The following is a 17,105-nucleotide window of genomic DNA, read 5'->3' as shown; positions in this document are numbered from 1 at the left end:
CCATTTTAAGTCCCAGCATGCCCCATTCAGACAATCTTTTGACATAATATACATCTTCTTCTTTTTTTTTAACCGAACAGCACCGTTTTTTGACTGAAACTCCTTCCTAACAGGCCAAGACTTTGTTTTAATGTGATTTTTGTTGTAGATTCTGATTCTTTAGCTCCTAATCTTTCCAAAAAGGTGTCTTATTGACCGCTCCAGGGGGCATTTTTGGGGAATCTGCTCATATCATGCTGGATATTCAGTTATTATCAAAATATCTTTTAAAAGTGATTTCTTTTGTTGCAGATATACATTTTTTTCCCAAGACTTTGCTGAAGAAATACATACAATAAACACAAGTATTGGAATTAATTTAGGGTTCCTACGACTCAAACAGGAGAAAAGGTCTAACTTAGCAGTTTTCAACGGTTAAAGTTGTCTTAATTTACATTTTTAGTTATCCTGATTAATAATTCTGTGTTAACTGTACTAATATTTACTGCACTTACATGAGTTGCCTGAACTGTTGCCGTATTGAGCTACTTAAAGTAGAGATGTTGAGGTAATCAGTTTCCTGACTTTTTTCAAGTAAAGTCAACTTATTACCTTCCACAGTGCAAACAGTGAGTTTTTTTTTTGCATGGTGTGTCATGTCATCCATCTCATAAGTCGGACATCTGGACCGACTTATTACTATAATGTTACATTTTTACACATTTACATAAAAAAAAGTCCTCCTGGGTGTGAATTATGGATTCATGTTGTTCTGATCCTTCAAGAGAACGAGACAAAATAATTCACTGACCTTTTATTTATCACAAACAATGAATCAACGACAACGAGTGCATGTTTTATATACAGGTCCTTCATGAAAGAGGAGGCAACAGTCATAACACATCCTGTAAACTCAGTGCATACACAGTAAACAATGACTTTGCATGAATAAAAAAAAAGCAGAATATATGAATATACGTCCCGTAATGAACCCTAGAATACTTCCAGTGATTGCTGGTTTAACGACACCAGCTGCTTCAAGTTGTCCTTGCACTCCTGTGCCAGACTGTGGTTGAGGGGCCCCTGCTCCAACCAGGCCCAGAAGGGGCCTCTGGCTTCCAGGGGGTCCGCTCTACAGGTCTCGGGGCTCTCGCCTGGCTGCGCGCGCAGCTCTCCTTGTTCGGCCGCCAGCAGCTCGCCGGCTATCCTGAGCGCGCAGCCGGCGGTCAGGGACGGCGGGAACGCGTTAAAGGCGTAGTCCGCCAGACTCAGCTCGCACACCTTGCGCGCGAGCTCGCGGCGCCGCCCGTTTCCCTTTGCAACCCCTCTGCCGCCGCTGCCGCTCCCTCTCTCGAGCCGGGCCGCTTCTGCGCAGGTGTAGTAGTCCAGGAAGAAGGCCAGCGTGGGCGCGGTGAGCCGGAAGTTCAGCTGGCGGAGGACGAGGCCCTCCAGGTTACACAGCTGCTCCCTGGTGTACGCGCCACAGCACAGAGACAGCAGGTCACGGATCCACGGAGCGGCCCCCTCCACCTGGGGAGAGAGAAGGCCGGCGGGGGCGGGAGGGAGAGGTAGAGAGAGAGAGAGAGAGAGAGGGAGGGAGAAAAGAGAGAGAGACAGTGAGAGTGTGAGAGAGGGTGTGAAAGAGTGAGGAAAGAGAGAGGGAGAGAGAGAGAGAGAGAGAGAGAGAGAGTAGTGATGAGTGGGTTCCACACTGTCACGTGGTCTTCGTGGTGTCTCTCTACCTGCTTGGAGGCCAGGAGCAGCGCGGTGACGCCCAGCAGCTGGAAGCAGTCCGCGGCCACCGGCTTGGCCGCCGTGAAGCGATCCACGATGTTCACCGTGAGGCAGCAGCACTCGAAGGACAGGCCGAAGTGTTTGTGCACCGGCACGAGCCAGCTCACCAGCCTGCAGCGGTCCTGCGCGGTCAGCTGCGAGCACGGAACACACGCACGCACACACACACGCACACACACACACACACACCCACACACACACACGAGTGTCATGGAGGGGGCAAAGGAGAGGAGATGGCACGTGTTCATCCATCTTCATCACGGTTACATGTTCAGTCTTTATGCATTCAGCAATACACGTTCCTTGAGCTCCAAAGCACCACTTTAGCAGCACTTAAATGGCTCTTAGCACTTTGTATTGTGTAGAAGAAATTGTACTTTCTTGATTCTTGTAGTTCTGAGTTTGTACTCATGTAAGTCGCTCTGGATAAAAGCCTCAGCTGAATATAATGCAATGTAAAAATGTAGTATAAGTATTGACAACCAATGCAGAGAGATTAAGGGGTGAAAACTATATCATTAGTTATGAAGAAAAGGTCATCTCTATTGGAAAAAAAGGTGCACCACTATACAATATGAATATACTGGACAACATTCAGAGGATAAGCAGTTCAGATAATAGAATGGAACACATGTTATGAACTTGTTTTGGTTTCACTGATGTTTTTCTATGAGTTCTGCAGGCTGAACAATAGTGTTATGTAAATAAAAACAAACCTAATACATACAACAAGGTTGAATAAATGACACATATTTCATTATTCCTGGCCTACATAACACTATATCGTGTGCGTGATGGCCTACTTGTGGCTGGCACGCCAAGCTCTTTTCGGATTGAAACTGCGCCTCGACGTCTCTCTGGATGCTGAAGCACGCGTCGCCGTACTGGAGGTACCAGGTGCTCAGCTGGCCCGAGGGAGACTCCGCCGAGCGCAGCGGGGACACGGCCGTCTGAGCCGGGGAGCAGACCATCGACGAGTCCAGGTCTTCCTCGAAACCGGAGTCGCTCAACTTGGACACGAGCGTCTGCTTTCGCTGTGCCTCCCCCTCGTCGTCCTCCTTCTCCTCTTCCTCTGCTGCTGCTGCTGGAGGGGACGAGGCGCGGGCCGCCCGCCTCCGCTTGCGCACGGGCTCCGAGCCCACGCGCTCTCTTTTGGATGTCACCATGTCTCCGGGTGGCTCGTCTCGCTGAGCGCCGGGTCCTGACGCGGCAGCGGTCTCCTTGGGTGTGATGGGGTCGGCTGTTCCATCTGGTCGCGTTGGCTTGTTTTCCCGGGGTGTTCCCCGCGCGATCCTGCAGCGCACCTCTCTTCCCATCGCCCGGGCAACATGAGCTAAACAATCACTGGCCCCATGTCGGAGTTAATTACCAGAAACCTTGAACCATATGTTAGCTTATGGCTTTCGCCGGTCACGACAACACCATTAGATGAATACATCAACCCTTAACTTTTAACCCCTCTTCCTGCTTTACGGTTGTTATTAAAAACTGTAAAAATCATAGCTTGTTTTATGAAGAAGAAGAAGAAGAAGAAGAAGAAGAAGAAGAAGAAGAAGAAGAAGAAGAAGAAGAAGAAGAAGAAGAAGAAGAAGAAGAGTTGAACTTTACAGCTGCATCATTATAAACAAATAATCATCCTGAAAGTGTTTTTTTTAAATAGTTGGACCTGAAACCTTTTCATTTCTTTCTGTGTGTCACCTTTATTTCCTCATCTACACATTTGAACAAACGTAATTTCCCAATATGCCAATATTCAAAGAGCTATAAAAACAGATCCTTACATTTGTAAAGTAAAATTACAATGCAGTCTTGTTCAGACTGTTCTGTCCATGTACATGACCATGAGATTTTACTGTACAGTTTTGGAGAAAAGTGACTTCAAAGTCAGCTTACATGCAATTATGATATTCATAACTTCACAATTTACAATATTCAAAGGGCTATAAAAACAGATTCTTTCTTACATTACAGGACTGTCTTATAATTTTGCTTTACAAATGTTATGATTAATTAATTTGTGTTTTAAAAACATTTATAAATTAAAATCAGTGGGATCAGCACCGACTGCGCGCGCGGTGGGCGGAGCTTGAACGGTGACGTCTACAAAACAGAGGAGTCCCTACGTCATCTTTCAAACTCCAGCGCAGGACGAGCGATCATGCCAAGTCAGACCTGAACAAGGCTTCCAGTGTGCCCTCTGCACACTTACAGACGGTATTTCACCGACTCCAGTACTCTTTGGGGACAATTACCGCTGGCGTTTTGCTGTTTTGTTGTTTGACGTGGCTGCAGCGTGAGCAGTTTAATAAAAACTAGATAAAATGAGCCCGTAACGGCTATCTGTTGCTAGCTGGGTAGCTAACGTTAGCCGTTCAGCGTCCTAGCTAATGAGCTAACGGTAACGTTAGCTGAGGGGGACCTGTACGTCGCACGTTAGCTAACTGCCGGTCCGTTTGGTGGCGAACACTTAAAGACAATTCGCTGAGGGGTCTGAGAGTGATTCGCGCTAGGTGAAGTTATACGGTTGACTCGAGGAAGAGGAAACGGCGACGCTGACCGCAGGAGCTAGCTAGTGAGCTAGCTTACGCGGACGCTGTGCAATAACAAGTTCGGTTAGTTAGCTCACGTCCCAGTTAGCCACGTAACTTGATCCGCTTTGGTTTCGTTTCGTGCACGTCCGTTTACCTCGCAGTGATGTTGTTTTGTTTTGGGGAAATGATGGGAAGCATTAAACGTTAGTGTTAGTGCTTCGCTTTTTCAGTTGAGAACTGTCAACATCCACAGCCTATGCAATGATAACGACGGTGGTATTAGCCGTTGCTTGTGTAGCTCATTGTCAAACTATATTGTTCTGCTAATTCAATGCATTAGCTCACATGTGATACAACCTAAACACTAATAAAATGGGAGTAAAAGGTAATATATGAGGGGTTAACATGCAGCAACACACATGGATGCAATTGCATGGTGGAGGGATTTACATAAGTCTGTTTATGAAAGTGTTTTTGACTGAAGCAGGTGTAAAAGCATGTCCTACGTGCTCTAAATCAAATCAGCATGACATAAAAATCATCTGTATATGGGTGAGAATTATGAATGGGACTGTTTTTTGCTCGACCGAGACCCTTGCTTTACCCAGATTTAAAGTTACAATTACTTGTCCCCTGGGGACCTGAAGTGTGACCTCCACGCTTGTCTGTGGCCGCAAAGTCACAGGAGGCAGAGGGATGAAGAGTTAACTGTTAGCCTGAGACCCTGAAATTACACCATTTTCCCCCGCCAGATACCTGTTGGCTCAGCTCCTATTTTGAGATCAGATTGTAGCTGTGTCTTCAATCGACTCCAACGTTTGCGCAGCGGCCTGGTCTGAATTAGCAGTTGTGTCTTCACAGAGACGAGTTAACTGAAACGCTTCTCCGAAGAAAAAGCAAAGATGAACGTATCTCCTTACGGTTTGTGTTGAGGATGTTCACACAAGGACTTCTTCTGCTATTAACTGAATATTTCTCCCTGCAGTTTTGTTGTGCAATAGTGAACCATGGAAAACTCGGGCAGGCCTTACCGGGCGCGGCAAGGTGGCAGAGAGAGGGGACCGGGAACGGAGAGGGCAGAAGGCTGGAGGCCCCAGGACCAGGGTCGAGGACAGAGCTACAGATCAGAGGGAGGTCAGCAGGGGAAGAACCCAGGCGGGCCCTACCGGGCTAGTCCCAAGAAGGGAGGGATGGGGCCCCTGAGCTACTCCCCCGGTGGGTTCAGAGGCGGTCACAGCCCCTCGCAGAAGGATGACCCTCGGTGGTTCTCGGGTCCTGAGAACAGTGGCGGTGGTCGAGAAGATGCCTGGAGAGAGCGCTCGCAGCAGCAGTGGAGGAGGAATACGTCGGGAGAAGGGCCAAAGGAGGATAGGGAGCAGGGGGGGAGAGAGGACCCCGACGGCAATGCTCACAAACCAGGTGAGGATTTCGGAAAAATCAGACTGGCTGATTTTTTTTTTTAAATTCCACTGAAGCATATTCAACACGTATTGACACCACCTTCCTCTTCGAAGGGAGACGACGAAGACACCGAAACAAGAATAGAGCTTATACCGAGGAGAACAGGGGTCCGGTGATCGAAGAGTCCACGCTCTCTGCTCAAGAGCTCCAAAGCCGACGGCAAGCAGAGCAGCGGCTTAACAAAGAAGAGATCTACACCCTGAAGAAGGTAGTGTGAGGCTATGTTTTAAATATCAATTTGCTGATTTTTCTTGATCTTACATTATAGTACTATGAATATCTTTGAGTACTGCACGGTTGCAACTCAGGATTATTTTTACTCTAATCAAGAACAAAATCACCAGATTAATAAACCTAACGAAGCGTTCTTTGATAACAATTGTTTTTCTTTCTTCTGCGCTACAATATTGATATGTTTTTTGAGGCGGAGTCAAGAAGCTCCTCAACAATTTAATCATTGCAGCCGCTGTCTAACGTCCGTACTCTCCTCCCCCTTTTGCTTCAGAGGCCCCACAACAACCCCGGTGCCTTTTACACCTGCGCTCTGTGTGACGTCCTGCTGGATTCTGTGTCGGACGCCTACAGACACATCCGAGACAAACGGCACAAGAGGAGGGCCAGGGTATGTAAATCACCATTTAGAGATGACGCTGCAGTCTTTTGTGCGTTGGAGACGATCCTGAGCCTCCGTCGGCTGGTTTGTGTCCAACAGGAGAGGCAGGAGGAGGCGATGCTGACGGAGATCCTGCCCCCCGGCCCGGAGCACGCCGCCACGGTGAGCGCCGCGCTGGAGGCCGTCGTCCTGGAACACGGGATGAGCGACCAGGACGTCGCGACCAGACAAAGCGTCGTCTCGATGATGCAAGACCTCCTTCTGTCCGTCCTACCCGGTAAGTCACCCCTAAAGGGGCGAGACGCCGCGGTTTGTGTTGTAGCGGGTTCACCACAACGGTAACGTTGCTCCATCTGTCGTCTGCAGAGGTCAGGCTCCGGCTTTATGGATCGTCTTGCACTAAGTTTGGATTTAAGGATTCTGACGTCAACATTGACATTCAGTATCCACCTCACGTGAGTTTATTAAAAAAAGATTGACACTTTTAAATGGGTTTCCGCACACACCTCTCATGGCAAACAAATATACATTAACAGCTTCTTATTTACATGAACCTTGAGTCTGATAAGTAATTGAAGTTTTGATATTTATTCATACCAGTGTGACTTAATGGGGTTCTTAATTGGTGAAAGGGACAAAAAATATAGTTTATAACCTCTTTTTTTTAATGCAATCGTTCATAAGACATGACACGTTCATGTCCTTTTTTATTTATTTGTTACTTAATGTTTCGTAACCGTTTTGCCGCTCAATGTCTTCACAGATGCATCAGCCAGACGTCTTGTTGTTGGTCAAGGAGAGCCTCTCAGTGAGCCGTGAGTCGCCTCTTCTTTTCACCACCAGATGTGTCGTAGATTTTAAATTCACGTCTTCAATGTAACGCCTCTCGTTCTTTTCCTCAGCTATTTTTGTCGACATGGAAGCTGATTTTCATGCCCGGGTGCCCGTGGTCATCTGCAAAGAGATAAAGAGGTGGGTGTTGTCGTCCAACATGTTTATGAACCAAACTGATTTACAGAAACTCCCAAGTTCATCATTAATTAACATGTCATGAAGCTACCGGAATGGGGGTTTTCTTGACACCACCACACGCTAATGGAAACCCGTTTCTCTTCTCCACAGCGGCCTGGTGTGCAAAGTGAGCGCCGGCAATGAAAACGCATTCCAGACCACCTCCTATCTCGCTGCTCTGTCCAGTCGGGAGGCTCTCCTCCTCCCGTTGGTTTTGGGACTCCGACGCTGGGCCCAGGTACGTTTCCCACCTGAGGCGCTGACGCTCGCATCAGCTGGGGGGCCTGCAGTGCAGCCGGGGGGCCTCTCTACATTCATAAACACGTTCCTGTTTTTTCCACTTTTAGATCAGTGATATCGACCGCTCGGAGGAAGGCGGGCTGCCTCCGTACGTCTTCGCCCTCATGGTCATCTTCTTCTTGCAGCAGCGCAAAGAGTCCCTCTTGCCCGCCTACCTGAAGCAAGAGGTGAGCCGGGAAGTGGCGGTTAACAGCGGTCATTTCAGCATTGATCCGAGGATGAAACTAATCCCATCACCCGATTTTGTCTTCTTTTTTTAGATCAAGGTGTTTTCACTCAGCAGGCTGTCAGATTTCAATCTCACGCACACGGAGGACGGACACGTGCACTGGGCCTACAGCCCTCCCTCCAAAGAGCAGCCAGCAGAGGGCACCTGTATAAAGGGGAAGGTAGTCATGAGTACACTGTTTTGTTACCAGAGTATTTTTGAGATGAATGTACTTTTTATTGTCTAGATTGGACGCTTTCAATATATTTTGTTCTCCCTACAGTAACGAAACAGAGCTTGCAGAGACTTGAAACCTTCTGTCAGCATTGATTTGTTATAGTGACCAGGTTCTGCGTTTCCTCTCAGGTTCCTCTGGTGTTCCAGAGCCCTCGTCCGCCCGTGGAAGTCGGGCTTCTCTGGGTGGAGATGCTGCGCTTCTACGCGCTGGAGTTCAACCTGGCCGACAGCGTCATCAGCGTGCGGACGGCTGCCGTCCTCTCCCGGGAGATGAAGGACTGGCCAAAGAAGCGCATCGCCGTGGAGGGTCAGAAACTCTCATTTTGTGGTCTGAATAAGAAAGTTTATGCCGTCAGAGAAATCAGAACTCTCTTTTTATTTCCAAAAGTGTGATTTAGAAAAAAAAAAATCAATGTGACACCTCAGAACACACGCATTACAAAACCTAAATCCTCGTTCAGTGCATTACTGTGTTCTCATATGGTTTTCTCCATAGCAGCTCTAAAAAGGGGTACTTCCTTAATGTCTGTGGCAATTAATACTGCATTAGTTAGCTTAGCGGCTAGCAAGACTTTTCCTTGAAGTCACTTAATTTCCTGACAGAAAGTGCAGAGTTTTATTGTCGTCTCTGTGCTTGTGTCGACATGAACAAGCCGCATCATGATCCATCTTGTAAAAGACATTTTCAGACCTCTAATCCCGGCCAGTGAAGGACACATTATTACTGTTTGTGATGATGGGCTGACTCCAAATGCCTTTTTGATAAGTCTCTTTTTTAAATACTCAGCGGGATCTATATTTCTGTTGGCATAGAGATTCACTCCGACAGGATTTAACTCAAAGGGATTTCTCTCCTTCAGACCCGTTCGCCGTGAAGAGAAATGTGGCCCGCACCCTGAACAGCCAGCAAATGTACGAGTACATCCTCCACTGTCTCAAGACCACGTACAAGTACTTTGCGCTGCCGCTCAACGCGCCGGCCGCCGGCAACAAGGCAAAGGCCCGGCGCGGGGCGAACGCCGAGGCGGGGGCCTCCTCCGCTTCAAGCCGGCCGAAAGCGACCACCGAGAACGGCCCCGACGACTCCGATTGCATCATCGAGGAAGAGGAGGAGGTCGAAGACTACAGCGACTCGGACGGGGAGCGGGAGAAGGAAAAAGCGGACCTGGGAAAAAGCAGCCTCTCCGAGGACGACGATGACGATGACGAAGAGGAGGAGGAGGAGGAAGACGACGCCGAGCTCATCAGGAAACACTTGGACAGCTTCACCACGGAGGACGAGGACATCTTCCTCGCGGACGAGATCTCCGGCGAGGAGCTCCTGTCCGACGAGGAGGGTCCGGATTTGGACACGCCCGGGTCGATTGACGAAGACGAAGAGGAGGACGAGGTGGGGCTGGGGTCTGAGAGTCTCTCGTCGCCACACTTGGAGGACATGGTGGAGGACAAGGGCGCAGAAACTACAAACCAACAACTGAAGAGGCGGTCTTACGCGTTCACGAAGCAATCGTTCACCAGAGGAAAGGTAAGCGCCGGGTTTCTCTCCATCCTGACAAAACGGTTTAAAGCGTTTGGTTTCTTCATCGTTTCGGTCGTAGGACGACTGGAAGTGAAATTGAACGAGAGACCGCGAAAATGTAACGCCTGTAAATGTGTTTTAACCCCTTTTTTCCCCCCCGTCGCCCTCAGTCCCACATGGTCGTGTGCAGCTTGTGCAAGCGAGACGGTCACCTGAAGAAAGACTGTCCGGAGGACTTCAAGAAAGTGCAGCTGGAGCCGCTGCCCCCGATCACACCGGAGTTCCTCTGTATCCTCGACGCAGTCTGCGAGCAGTGCTACAGTGAGTCCCATGTGGTTACAGCCGCTAGCTCAACTTCGTGTGTGTGTGTGTGTGTGTGTGTGTGTGTGTGTGTGTGTGTGTGTGTGTGTGTGTGTGTGTGTGCTTTTTTTTTTTTAAAAATTCAAACTAATTTGAGATAACACATTTACACAACTTTTTTTTTTTTTTCAAGGGCTTTTCCAGGCCTGAAAATAACCATGACCATAAGAACCATATCTATCTATCTATCTATCTATCTATCATTAGTTTGAATTAAAAAAAAAAGTCTTAAGGAATTTTATTATATTTTACACATGAAGTGATCACATTTGAACAATGGAGCTCATGCTTTCAGCTGCATGGAGGCCAACTGTTCATGAGCAGATGTGAATTTCTAAGTTAAAAATATACAGAGCTTCAAGTCCTGCTCTCACAACGGTGGAACCACAACTTCCTGATCTGTCACAAGATGCGATCGCACGTTTCTCACCAATGACGTGGTGTGATTTGAGGTCAGCCGTCAGTGCAGACGGGCGAACTCATTTGAAAAAAAATCAAGTTACAGGGTCCTTAAGGTCATGGCAAACCAGAAGTTGTGTAAAAGTCCTGTAAATGTGTTATATTCATGTGTTCATGGCACTTATTTACGCTGAGTTTGAAATAATGAATCTGCTTTTAATAGAAAGAGGCTCAAAATATCAGCAGCCTACATACAGGCATCTATATAAATGTTTATTCTTTTAATCAAACTATTGTCTCTAATTCATTTGAGTCATTTAAGGTTGACTGTATGCTTTGAATCCTCATTGTTAGTTTAAATACTACATTTTATCACTTTTTACTGTTCACACACAGATTTTATGACATGTTTGCTCATGTAAATTTGTCAAAGTCATTTAAATTTGGTCAAAAGTCATTAAAAAGTGGTTTAAAGTCATGTAAATCCATTGGTCACAATGTGTATGAGTGTTTGTCTTTTGGTTCTGACCATGAGGTCCGTTTCCTTTCCAGCTGACTTCGCCCCGGATGAACTGGAAGTGGGCGTCAGAGAGCACATCCTTCAAGACCTGGAGGTCTTCGTCAGACGACAGTTTGCCGGTAAAGTTTAAATTAAAAAAAGTGAACTAGTATGATGGAGATGAGTCGAACTGCATTTAATTACAATTTTTTTGATGGACAGGAGCTCGGCTGCAACTGTTTGGGTCGTCCAAAAATGGCTTTGGCTTCAGACAGAGTGACCTAGACATCTGCATGGTGCTGGAGGGGCAGGACAGCATAGAAGTGAGTTATATCTCCATGTATTTGGACTCCAAGTGTCATTTTTTTGTTGCAGGAAATATAAATTGAACGTATTGATGGCGACGGACTAAACGTTTTGTCGGTACTCTGCGTTTCTGCTCCAGTCATTCATTGTTCATCTCGCTCCGCAGGACGATTACTGCATCAGCGTCATTGAAAGCTTGGCGAGAATGCTGAGGAAACACCCAGGTTAGTGATAGAGAAGTCCTCCAATGAAGAAATGCTCCCCAAGACGTTTATGTCTTCGCGGTGCAATAACAGTTTCTCAGCTTGCAGACGTTCCATTTGTTTTCTTTTTTTATTGAACGAGTTTGTCTCCAGTTCCTCGTGAAGTGATGATTTATGGACCAGGAAATGTCAATGTTTCCCTTTTTAACCGGTTCCCCCCGTCACCAGGTCTGAAGAACATCCTGCCCATCACCACGGCAAAGGTACCGATCGTGAAGTTCTACCACGTTCGCACCGGCCTAGAAGGAGACATCAGCCTCTACAACACTCTGGTAGAGCTCTCTCACTCACCCTCTCACTCACCCTCACTCTTTCCATCTCTCTCCCTCCTGTATTTTCATGGTTTCTCTTCTTGCTCTCGGCTAACTCTGGGCTCTCTCCTAAACCCCTTCAGGCGCTGCACAACACTCATCTGCTCGCTCTGTACGCCGCCATCGACAGAAGAGTGAAGATCCTCTGTTACGTCATGAAGGTTTTTGCCAAGGTGAGCCGGCTTCAGACCCTCTCTGTGTGTCTCCGCTGTCATACAATATCATCACATTGTGTTGAGAATGTTACCGTGTTTTCATTTCCTGTCCCGTTACAGATGTGCGACATTGGGGACGCTTCCCGTGGCAGCCTCTCGTCCTACGCCTACACCCTCATGGTGCTGTTCTTCCTCCAGCAGAGGGACACACCAGTTATCCCAGTGCTGCAAGAGGTACAAATAACACGCTTGTTATTGCCGCTTCTACCTTCGGTGTGAGTGTCCTCCGCTGTAGCAAGCTAGCGCTGCTGCTAGCTCCCCGCTAGCGGATGCTGCTAGCTGGCTACAGCAGCAGCTAGCTAATGTTTTTATGAATTAGAATTGTGAAGTTGCATGTTCTGTCTACTATTCCATTTCTTTATGATGCTTTTTGCAATGGTATCGCATTGTTATTGAGATATTTAGGCAGCGTATGGAAGTCACATTTTAATATTGTGAGAATGACGGTTAAAACTTAATTAAATTATGTCAAACTACATTTTTATCTTGTTTTTTTTGTTTCAACATGAAAGTGCAAACAACGGTTGACCTTACAGAACCTCTTTGTTTTGGCCTTCAATCATTTTTTTTATTTGATATATATTTTTATATCTCATATCGTGGACCTTTTTCAGGACTTTAAAAGGGGTATTGATTGCTGAGAATCTGCTATTTTCCCTCAACTTCTCTCAACTGTCTGTCGCAGATTTACGATGGAAAGAAGAAGCCGGAGGTGCTGGTCGACGGCTGGAACGTGTACTTCTTCGACGACTTAAAGGCACTCGTGAGTCATTTCATTTCATTGCCTTACATGTTCTGTGTGACTGCCGTTTGGCAATCAACACGCATGTGCCCACCCGCGTGTTTGAATGACGCCTCCAAATGCGCTCTTCCTCCGCAGCCCGGCCGCTGGCCGCAGCACGGGAAGAACACGGAGACGGTGGGGGAGCTGTGGCTCGGCCTGCTGCGCTTTTACACCGAGGACTTTGACTTCAGAGAGCACGTCATCTGCCTGCGTCAGCGCGGCCGCCTCACCACCTTCAACAAGCAGTGGACGTCCAAATACATCGTCATCGAAGGTGCGTGTCCAACTTAACTTATTGTTTGGGCACTTCGAAATGCCCGCCTGTGGGTATTTAATTACATTTTTTTCATTTTCTTGGTTCATATTCCAGATCCGTTTGACCTGAATCATAACCTCGGTGCCGGTCTGTCCAGAAAAAGTAAGGAGACGACGTCCGTTTGTGTCTTCGGTCGTCTCGTTGCCTTCTGTCCCGGCCGTCTTTTCTAATGCACTTTCTTCTTTTTGGTCGACACACAGTGACGAACTTCATCATGAAGGCTTTCATCAACGGCAGAACGGTGTTTGGCACGCCAGTCAAAGTCTTTCCTCCTGTGTACCCCTCTAAGATGGTGAGTGTCTGCTGTAAAAAACAAACCAAAAAGATGAAAGATTGATTGGATTTAATAGATTTATTTTCCAAACTTTTTCGTCTTAAAAAACTGAAAGTAACGGGTCATGGAAAACCTGGATAAGTCATGACATTTTAAAATGGTTATTTCCATGCCTGGAAAAGTCCTTGAAGAAAATAAAATCCCAAAAGTTGTGTAAAAGCCCTGTAAATGTGTTAAATTCATGTGTCCATAACGTTCATGTACGCTGAGTTTGAAATAATTAAAAGAAAGAGGCTCAAAATATCAGCAGCATACATACAGGCATTTATTTAAATGTTTATTCTTTTAATCAAACTATTGTCTCTCATTCATTTGTGTCATTTAAGGTTTAATGTTTGCTCGTGGGAATCTGGTTAAAAGTTATGGAAATTTGGTTTAGGTCATAGAAATGTGGTTAAAAGTCACGGAAATGTGGTTAAAAGTCATGGAAATCCATTGGTCACAATGTCTACGAACCTCGAGGAGAAACACGATTACTAGGTGTTAACTTAAATGATCAAATCATTAAAGTTGTGGTTGTGTCTTTCATCAGGAGTATTTCTTCGACCCGGCGGTCCTCACCGAGGGCGAGGTGGCTCCCAACGACCGCTGCTGCCGCATCTGCGGCAAGATCGGCCACTTCATGAAGGACTGCCCGCTGCGGAAGAAGTGGGTGCAAATCCCCCGAACCCGACTTTGTGTTCTGATATTCAATTTGTCTAATCTCGTGTCCGTTTTTTGTGTGACTTATTTTTGGCCCAGAAACAGACGCGACTCTGAGAAAAGGCCGGAGCACCTGCGGGACGCCGCCGAGGACGGCAGACACAAGAGCGAGCACTGGAGGAAGCGGGACTCCATGGAGGTGCGCTGCTGCTTCCTGTGTGGATCCAGCGCCCACATCAAGAGGGACTGCCCGCAGTACAGGAGTTCGGCAGGTACACGCAGTCGATTAGTTCTGACCGCTTTAAGATTTAAAAAAGGAGCTGACCACTCCCCTTTTTTAAATTTTTTATTTTTTTTAAATTAATTTTTTAAATGTTTTTTTATAGGTTGTTCGACAGGCAACATGAGGATGGACGGCTTCGCTTCCACCTCTTCACCTCACGGGAGGAATTTGAGAGAGCGGCAGGTATAATCTTGATATTGCGCCGGTACAAACGTATTTTAAAAAAAAACTGATTTCATTGGTCGACAGGCGACTCACACCGCTTCCTTTTTGTTTCCAGGGTTCACCGATAGCAGAAGAGAAAAGGAGAAAGCAACAAAATGTGATGCTGAGTCCACAATCAGGTACGTTTCACCGGAGCACCTCCACGGTGTCGCTGTGTCCCTGATTTTAATGTTGAAGTTGTTTTAAATAAAAGTATTATTTCAAGTGACTTGTTGGAATGTAGGAAGGGAGAAAGAGTTTCATCGTTCTCTGCACGGTTACTGATCATTTTGTGCTAGAGTTTTCTATTTAATTTGTGTGTGTGTGTGTGTGTGTGTGTGTGTGTGTGTTCTTATCAATTATATATATATATATATGTGTGTGTGTGTGTGTGTATGTGTGTATGTATGTATGTGTATATGTGTATAAATTCTCTAATTTAATTGATAGAAGAATTTAGGATAGGAATATATAACCATTATGCTTCTACCTTTTTCAGTCTTTGTGTTTTATGTGTCATGATAGACTGAATACAACGCGTCTTACTTGTAACCTGAGATGTGTTGGTGTAAATCCGGTCTACCAGGTCAAAGCGATGCGTCCTTTTGGCCTGATGGGTGTTTTAGATCTCGATTGACGATTTGCGTTCTGTTTTTTTTTTTGTTGTTGCAGGAAGTTTAACCGGCCGGAACGTGGGTCGCTCCGGCCACAGGAAGAGTCCGGTGGAATGATCAGCGCGGCCGCCACGTGGTTCTCCTCTTGTCCAGGCAGACGGCGACCCCAAAGTCCAGAAACCATCGAATCTGAATGGGACTGTTGGGCCAACGGGAGCCTGTTTAAAAAGCCAAAGCCAGGACGCCTTGACTTGAAGCCAAATAGGGCCTTTTTATGTGAGAGGTTGTTTTTTTCCCCCCCCTTTTTAAAGCGTTCCTCGTGAGAGGAGCTTTTTAATCCTTTCATTTTAACAAGAGAAGCCATTTTGCATGCCCCCTCATGTCTCTATTTACCTACACTGCCAGTCGAGCTCTCTTTTTTATATACGTTCAAAACCGTAGGGAAATTTCTCAAATTAGAAAATGCAAGTAATCAAAGTGTCTCTCGCTTGACTAATAGTCTTTTTTCAGTCTTTTGCGGGCAACATGCTACGTAAGCGATTTAAAGATCAGTTATTCATCGAGGTGATGGCCGTCTGAAATGAAACCAAGAAGTCCTCTTTATCGGGTGTCACTTTTATGGATTAATGAAAACAAAAAAATACTTTGAGGTTTGTTTAAAAACAACGTGTGACTGGCAGTGTACGTAACGGCCAGGATCTTTTTAATGTCATTTCTTTTAAATCCTGTTTTATTTGTCCTCCGCACTGACGTCCGTCTGTCTTCAGCCTCGAATGCAGCTCCGCCCACTGTGTCTGTGTGTGTCTGTGTGTGTCTGTGTGTGTCTGTGTGTGTCTGTGTGTGTCTGTGTGTGTATTTTTTTTCTGGGTCGTACCTTTTTTTATTTTTTTTTTATTTTGTTGAGACCGCTTATCCACCTGCTTCACAGACAACATGCCCCTCGACTGCCTGTGAACAGAAGCACCAAGAGACTTTCTGTGCTAACCCGTACACGTCTCCAAGCGAGCTAGGAAATGTTGTGACTGTAGTGCGAGAACAAATAGTTGAACAAGAGTTTCATGCGTACTCTGTGGTTTTATGATCCCTCCTCCTCCATATATTCCAGCTGACAGTGTACTCCTCCTGCAAACACTGTGCTCACTTCACTTCCTCCTAAACTAGAGGTCACCTCGGTTAGTTTCGGCGAAGAGATGCAACATATTTATTTGCCACACAATAAAAAAGACTTTGCGTCGTCTTTCGTGGCGCCACGGATCGGCAGGTACATGGCGGACTTTTGTTCAAATAAATGTGTCGTTGCCGCTGTTATCAAATTTATCATTTAAAAAAAAAAAGTTTGTTCGTCAGACTCGAAGGGGAGGTTCAGCTTGGTTCCCCCCCTGCTCCCACCTCCCCTCATCCAGTCAGGAAAAGTTGCAATCCATTTTGTGTCTCAAAAAATTCATTAAACAGAAATTTAAATCCCACTGTGCAATATTTCCTTGGATGTTTTTTTTCTTCCATTTACAATGTTTATTACTAACTGTTGTGCATTTATAACAGTGATGTACCACTCCTATAATAAAACTGGAACAAACAGACCAAGCTGAGAGTATGGGTGGAAGCTGGGTATCTTTGTATTTTCTCTGTTTGCTGAATACATTTTAGCAATTACAATAGTAAGATAATTATGATAATTCTGTAATTGTCCCGCAAAGGGGTGAAGTACACACACGAGATATAGCTTAAATATTCAAGATGTTTTTACTGTCACATGCACAGATAACAGAGTTATGATAATAGTATTGCTATGCTAAATGCTCATTGTGTGTGTTTATACACTATGCTTTGCTACAGTGTCCAAGTAAAGTGATATAATAAAGTTTATACTGGCAGAATACATGTTACTAGTATTTATGCACATGTTGGAGTGATTGAAGTGT

The 17,105-nt window shown here is 46.0% G+C and overlaps 2 protein-coding genes across 3 annotated transcripts; one reads left to right on the top strand and one right to left on the bottom strand.

Annotated features, from left to right (window-relative positions):
• Window positions 1-778: 778 nt before the first annotated feature.
• On the bottom strand, window positions 779-3,281 carry LOC137778979 (cyclin-O). Its single transcript, XM_068566388.1, has 3 exons — window positions 2,577-3,281; window positions 1,722-1,907; window positions 779-1,509 (listed from the first exon to the last, which is right to left on the bottom strand). The coding sequence occupies exons 1-3, from the start codon at window positions 3,087-3,089 to the stop codon at window positions 973-975; spliced, it is 1,236 nt and encodes a 411-aa protein (XP_068422489.1). The 5' UTR covers window positions 3,090-3,281; the 3' UTR covers window positions 779-972.
• Window positions 3,282-3,871: 590 nt separating this feature from the next.
• Window positions 3,872-16,772, top strand: tut7 (terminal uridylyl transferase 7). 2 transcript variants are annotated; one of them, XM_068604976.1, is made up of 29 exons: window positions 3,872-3,987; window positions 5,290-5,723; window positions 5,819-5,973; window positions 6,271-6,387; window positions 6,478-6,655; window positions 6,745-6,833; window positions 7,142-7,193; window positions 7,281-7,350; window positions 7,501-7,627; window positions 7,737-7,856; window positions 7,950-8,078; window positions 8,264-8,441; window positions 8,995-9,659; window positions 9,824-9,974; window positions 10,965-11,051; window positions 11,134-11,234; window positions 11,384-11,441; window positions 11,649-11,752; window positions 11,875-11,964; window positions 12,067-12,180; window positions 12,692-12,769; window positions 12,887-13,064; window positions 13,161-13,208; window positions 13,307-13,398; window positions 13,973-14,088; window positions 14,188-14,354; window positions 14,469-14,548; window positions 14,646-14,709; window positions 15,242-16,772. In XM_068604976.1, exons 2-29 carry the CDS (start codon window positions 5,312-5,314, stop codon window positions 15,298-15,300), a joined length of 3,879 nt encoding a protein of 1,292 aa, XP_068461077.1. In that variant the 5' UTR covers window positions 3,872-3,987; window positions 5,290-5,311; the 3' UTR covers window positions 15,301-16,772. The 2 variants fall into 2 exon arrangements, with proteins under 2 accessions (XP_068461077.1, XP_068461076.1); XM_068604975.1 differs by having other exon boundaries at window positions 14,182-14,354.
• Window positions 16,773-17,105: the final 333 nt, after the last annotated feature.

This window comes from Clinocottus analis, unplaced genomic scaffold (assembly GCF_023055335.1).
Source record: "Clinocottus analis isolate CAN_PGR_092001 unplaced genomic scaffold, fCliAna1.0.p SCAF_7, whole genome shotgun sequence".
NCBI classification, from domain to species: domain Eukaryota; kingdom Metazoa; phylum Chordata; class Actinopteri; order Perciformes; family Cottidae; genus Clinocottus; species Clinocottus analis.
Note: the sequence above shows the minus strand (reverse complement) of the source record. Positions and strands in the feature narration are given on the sequence as shown.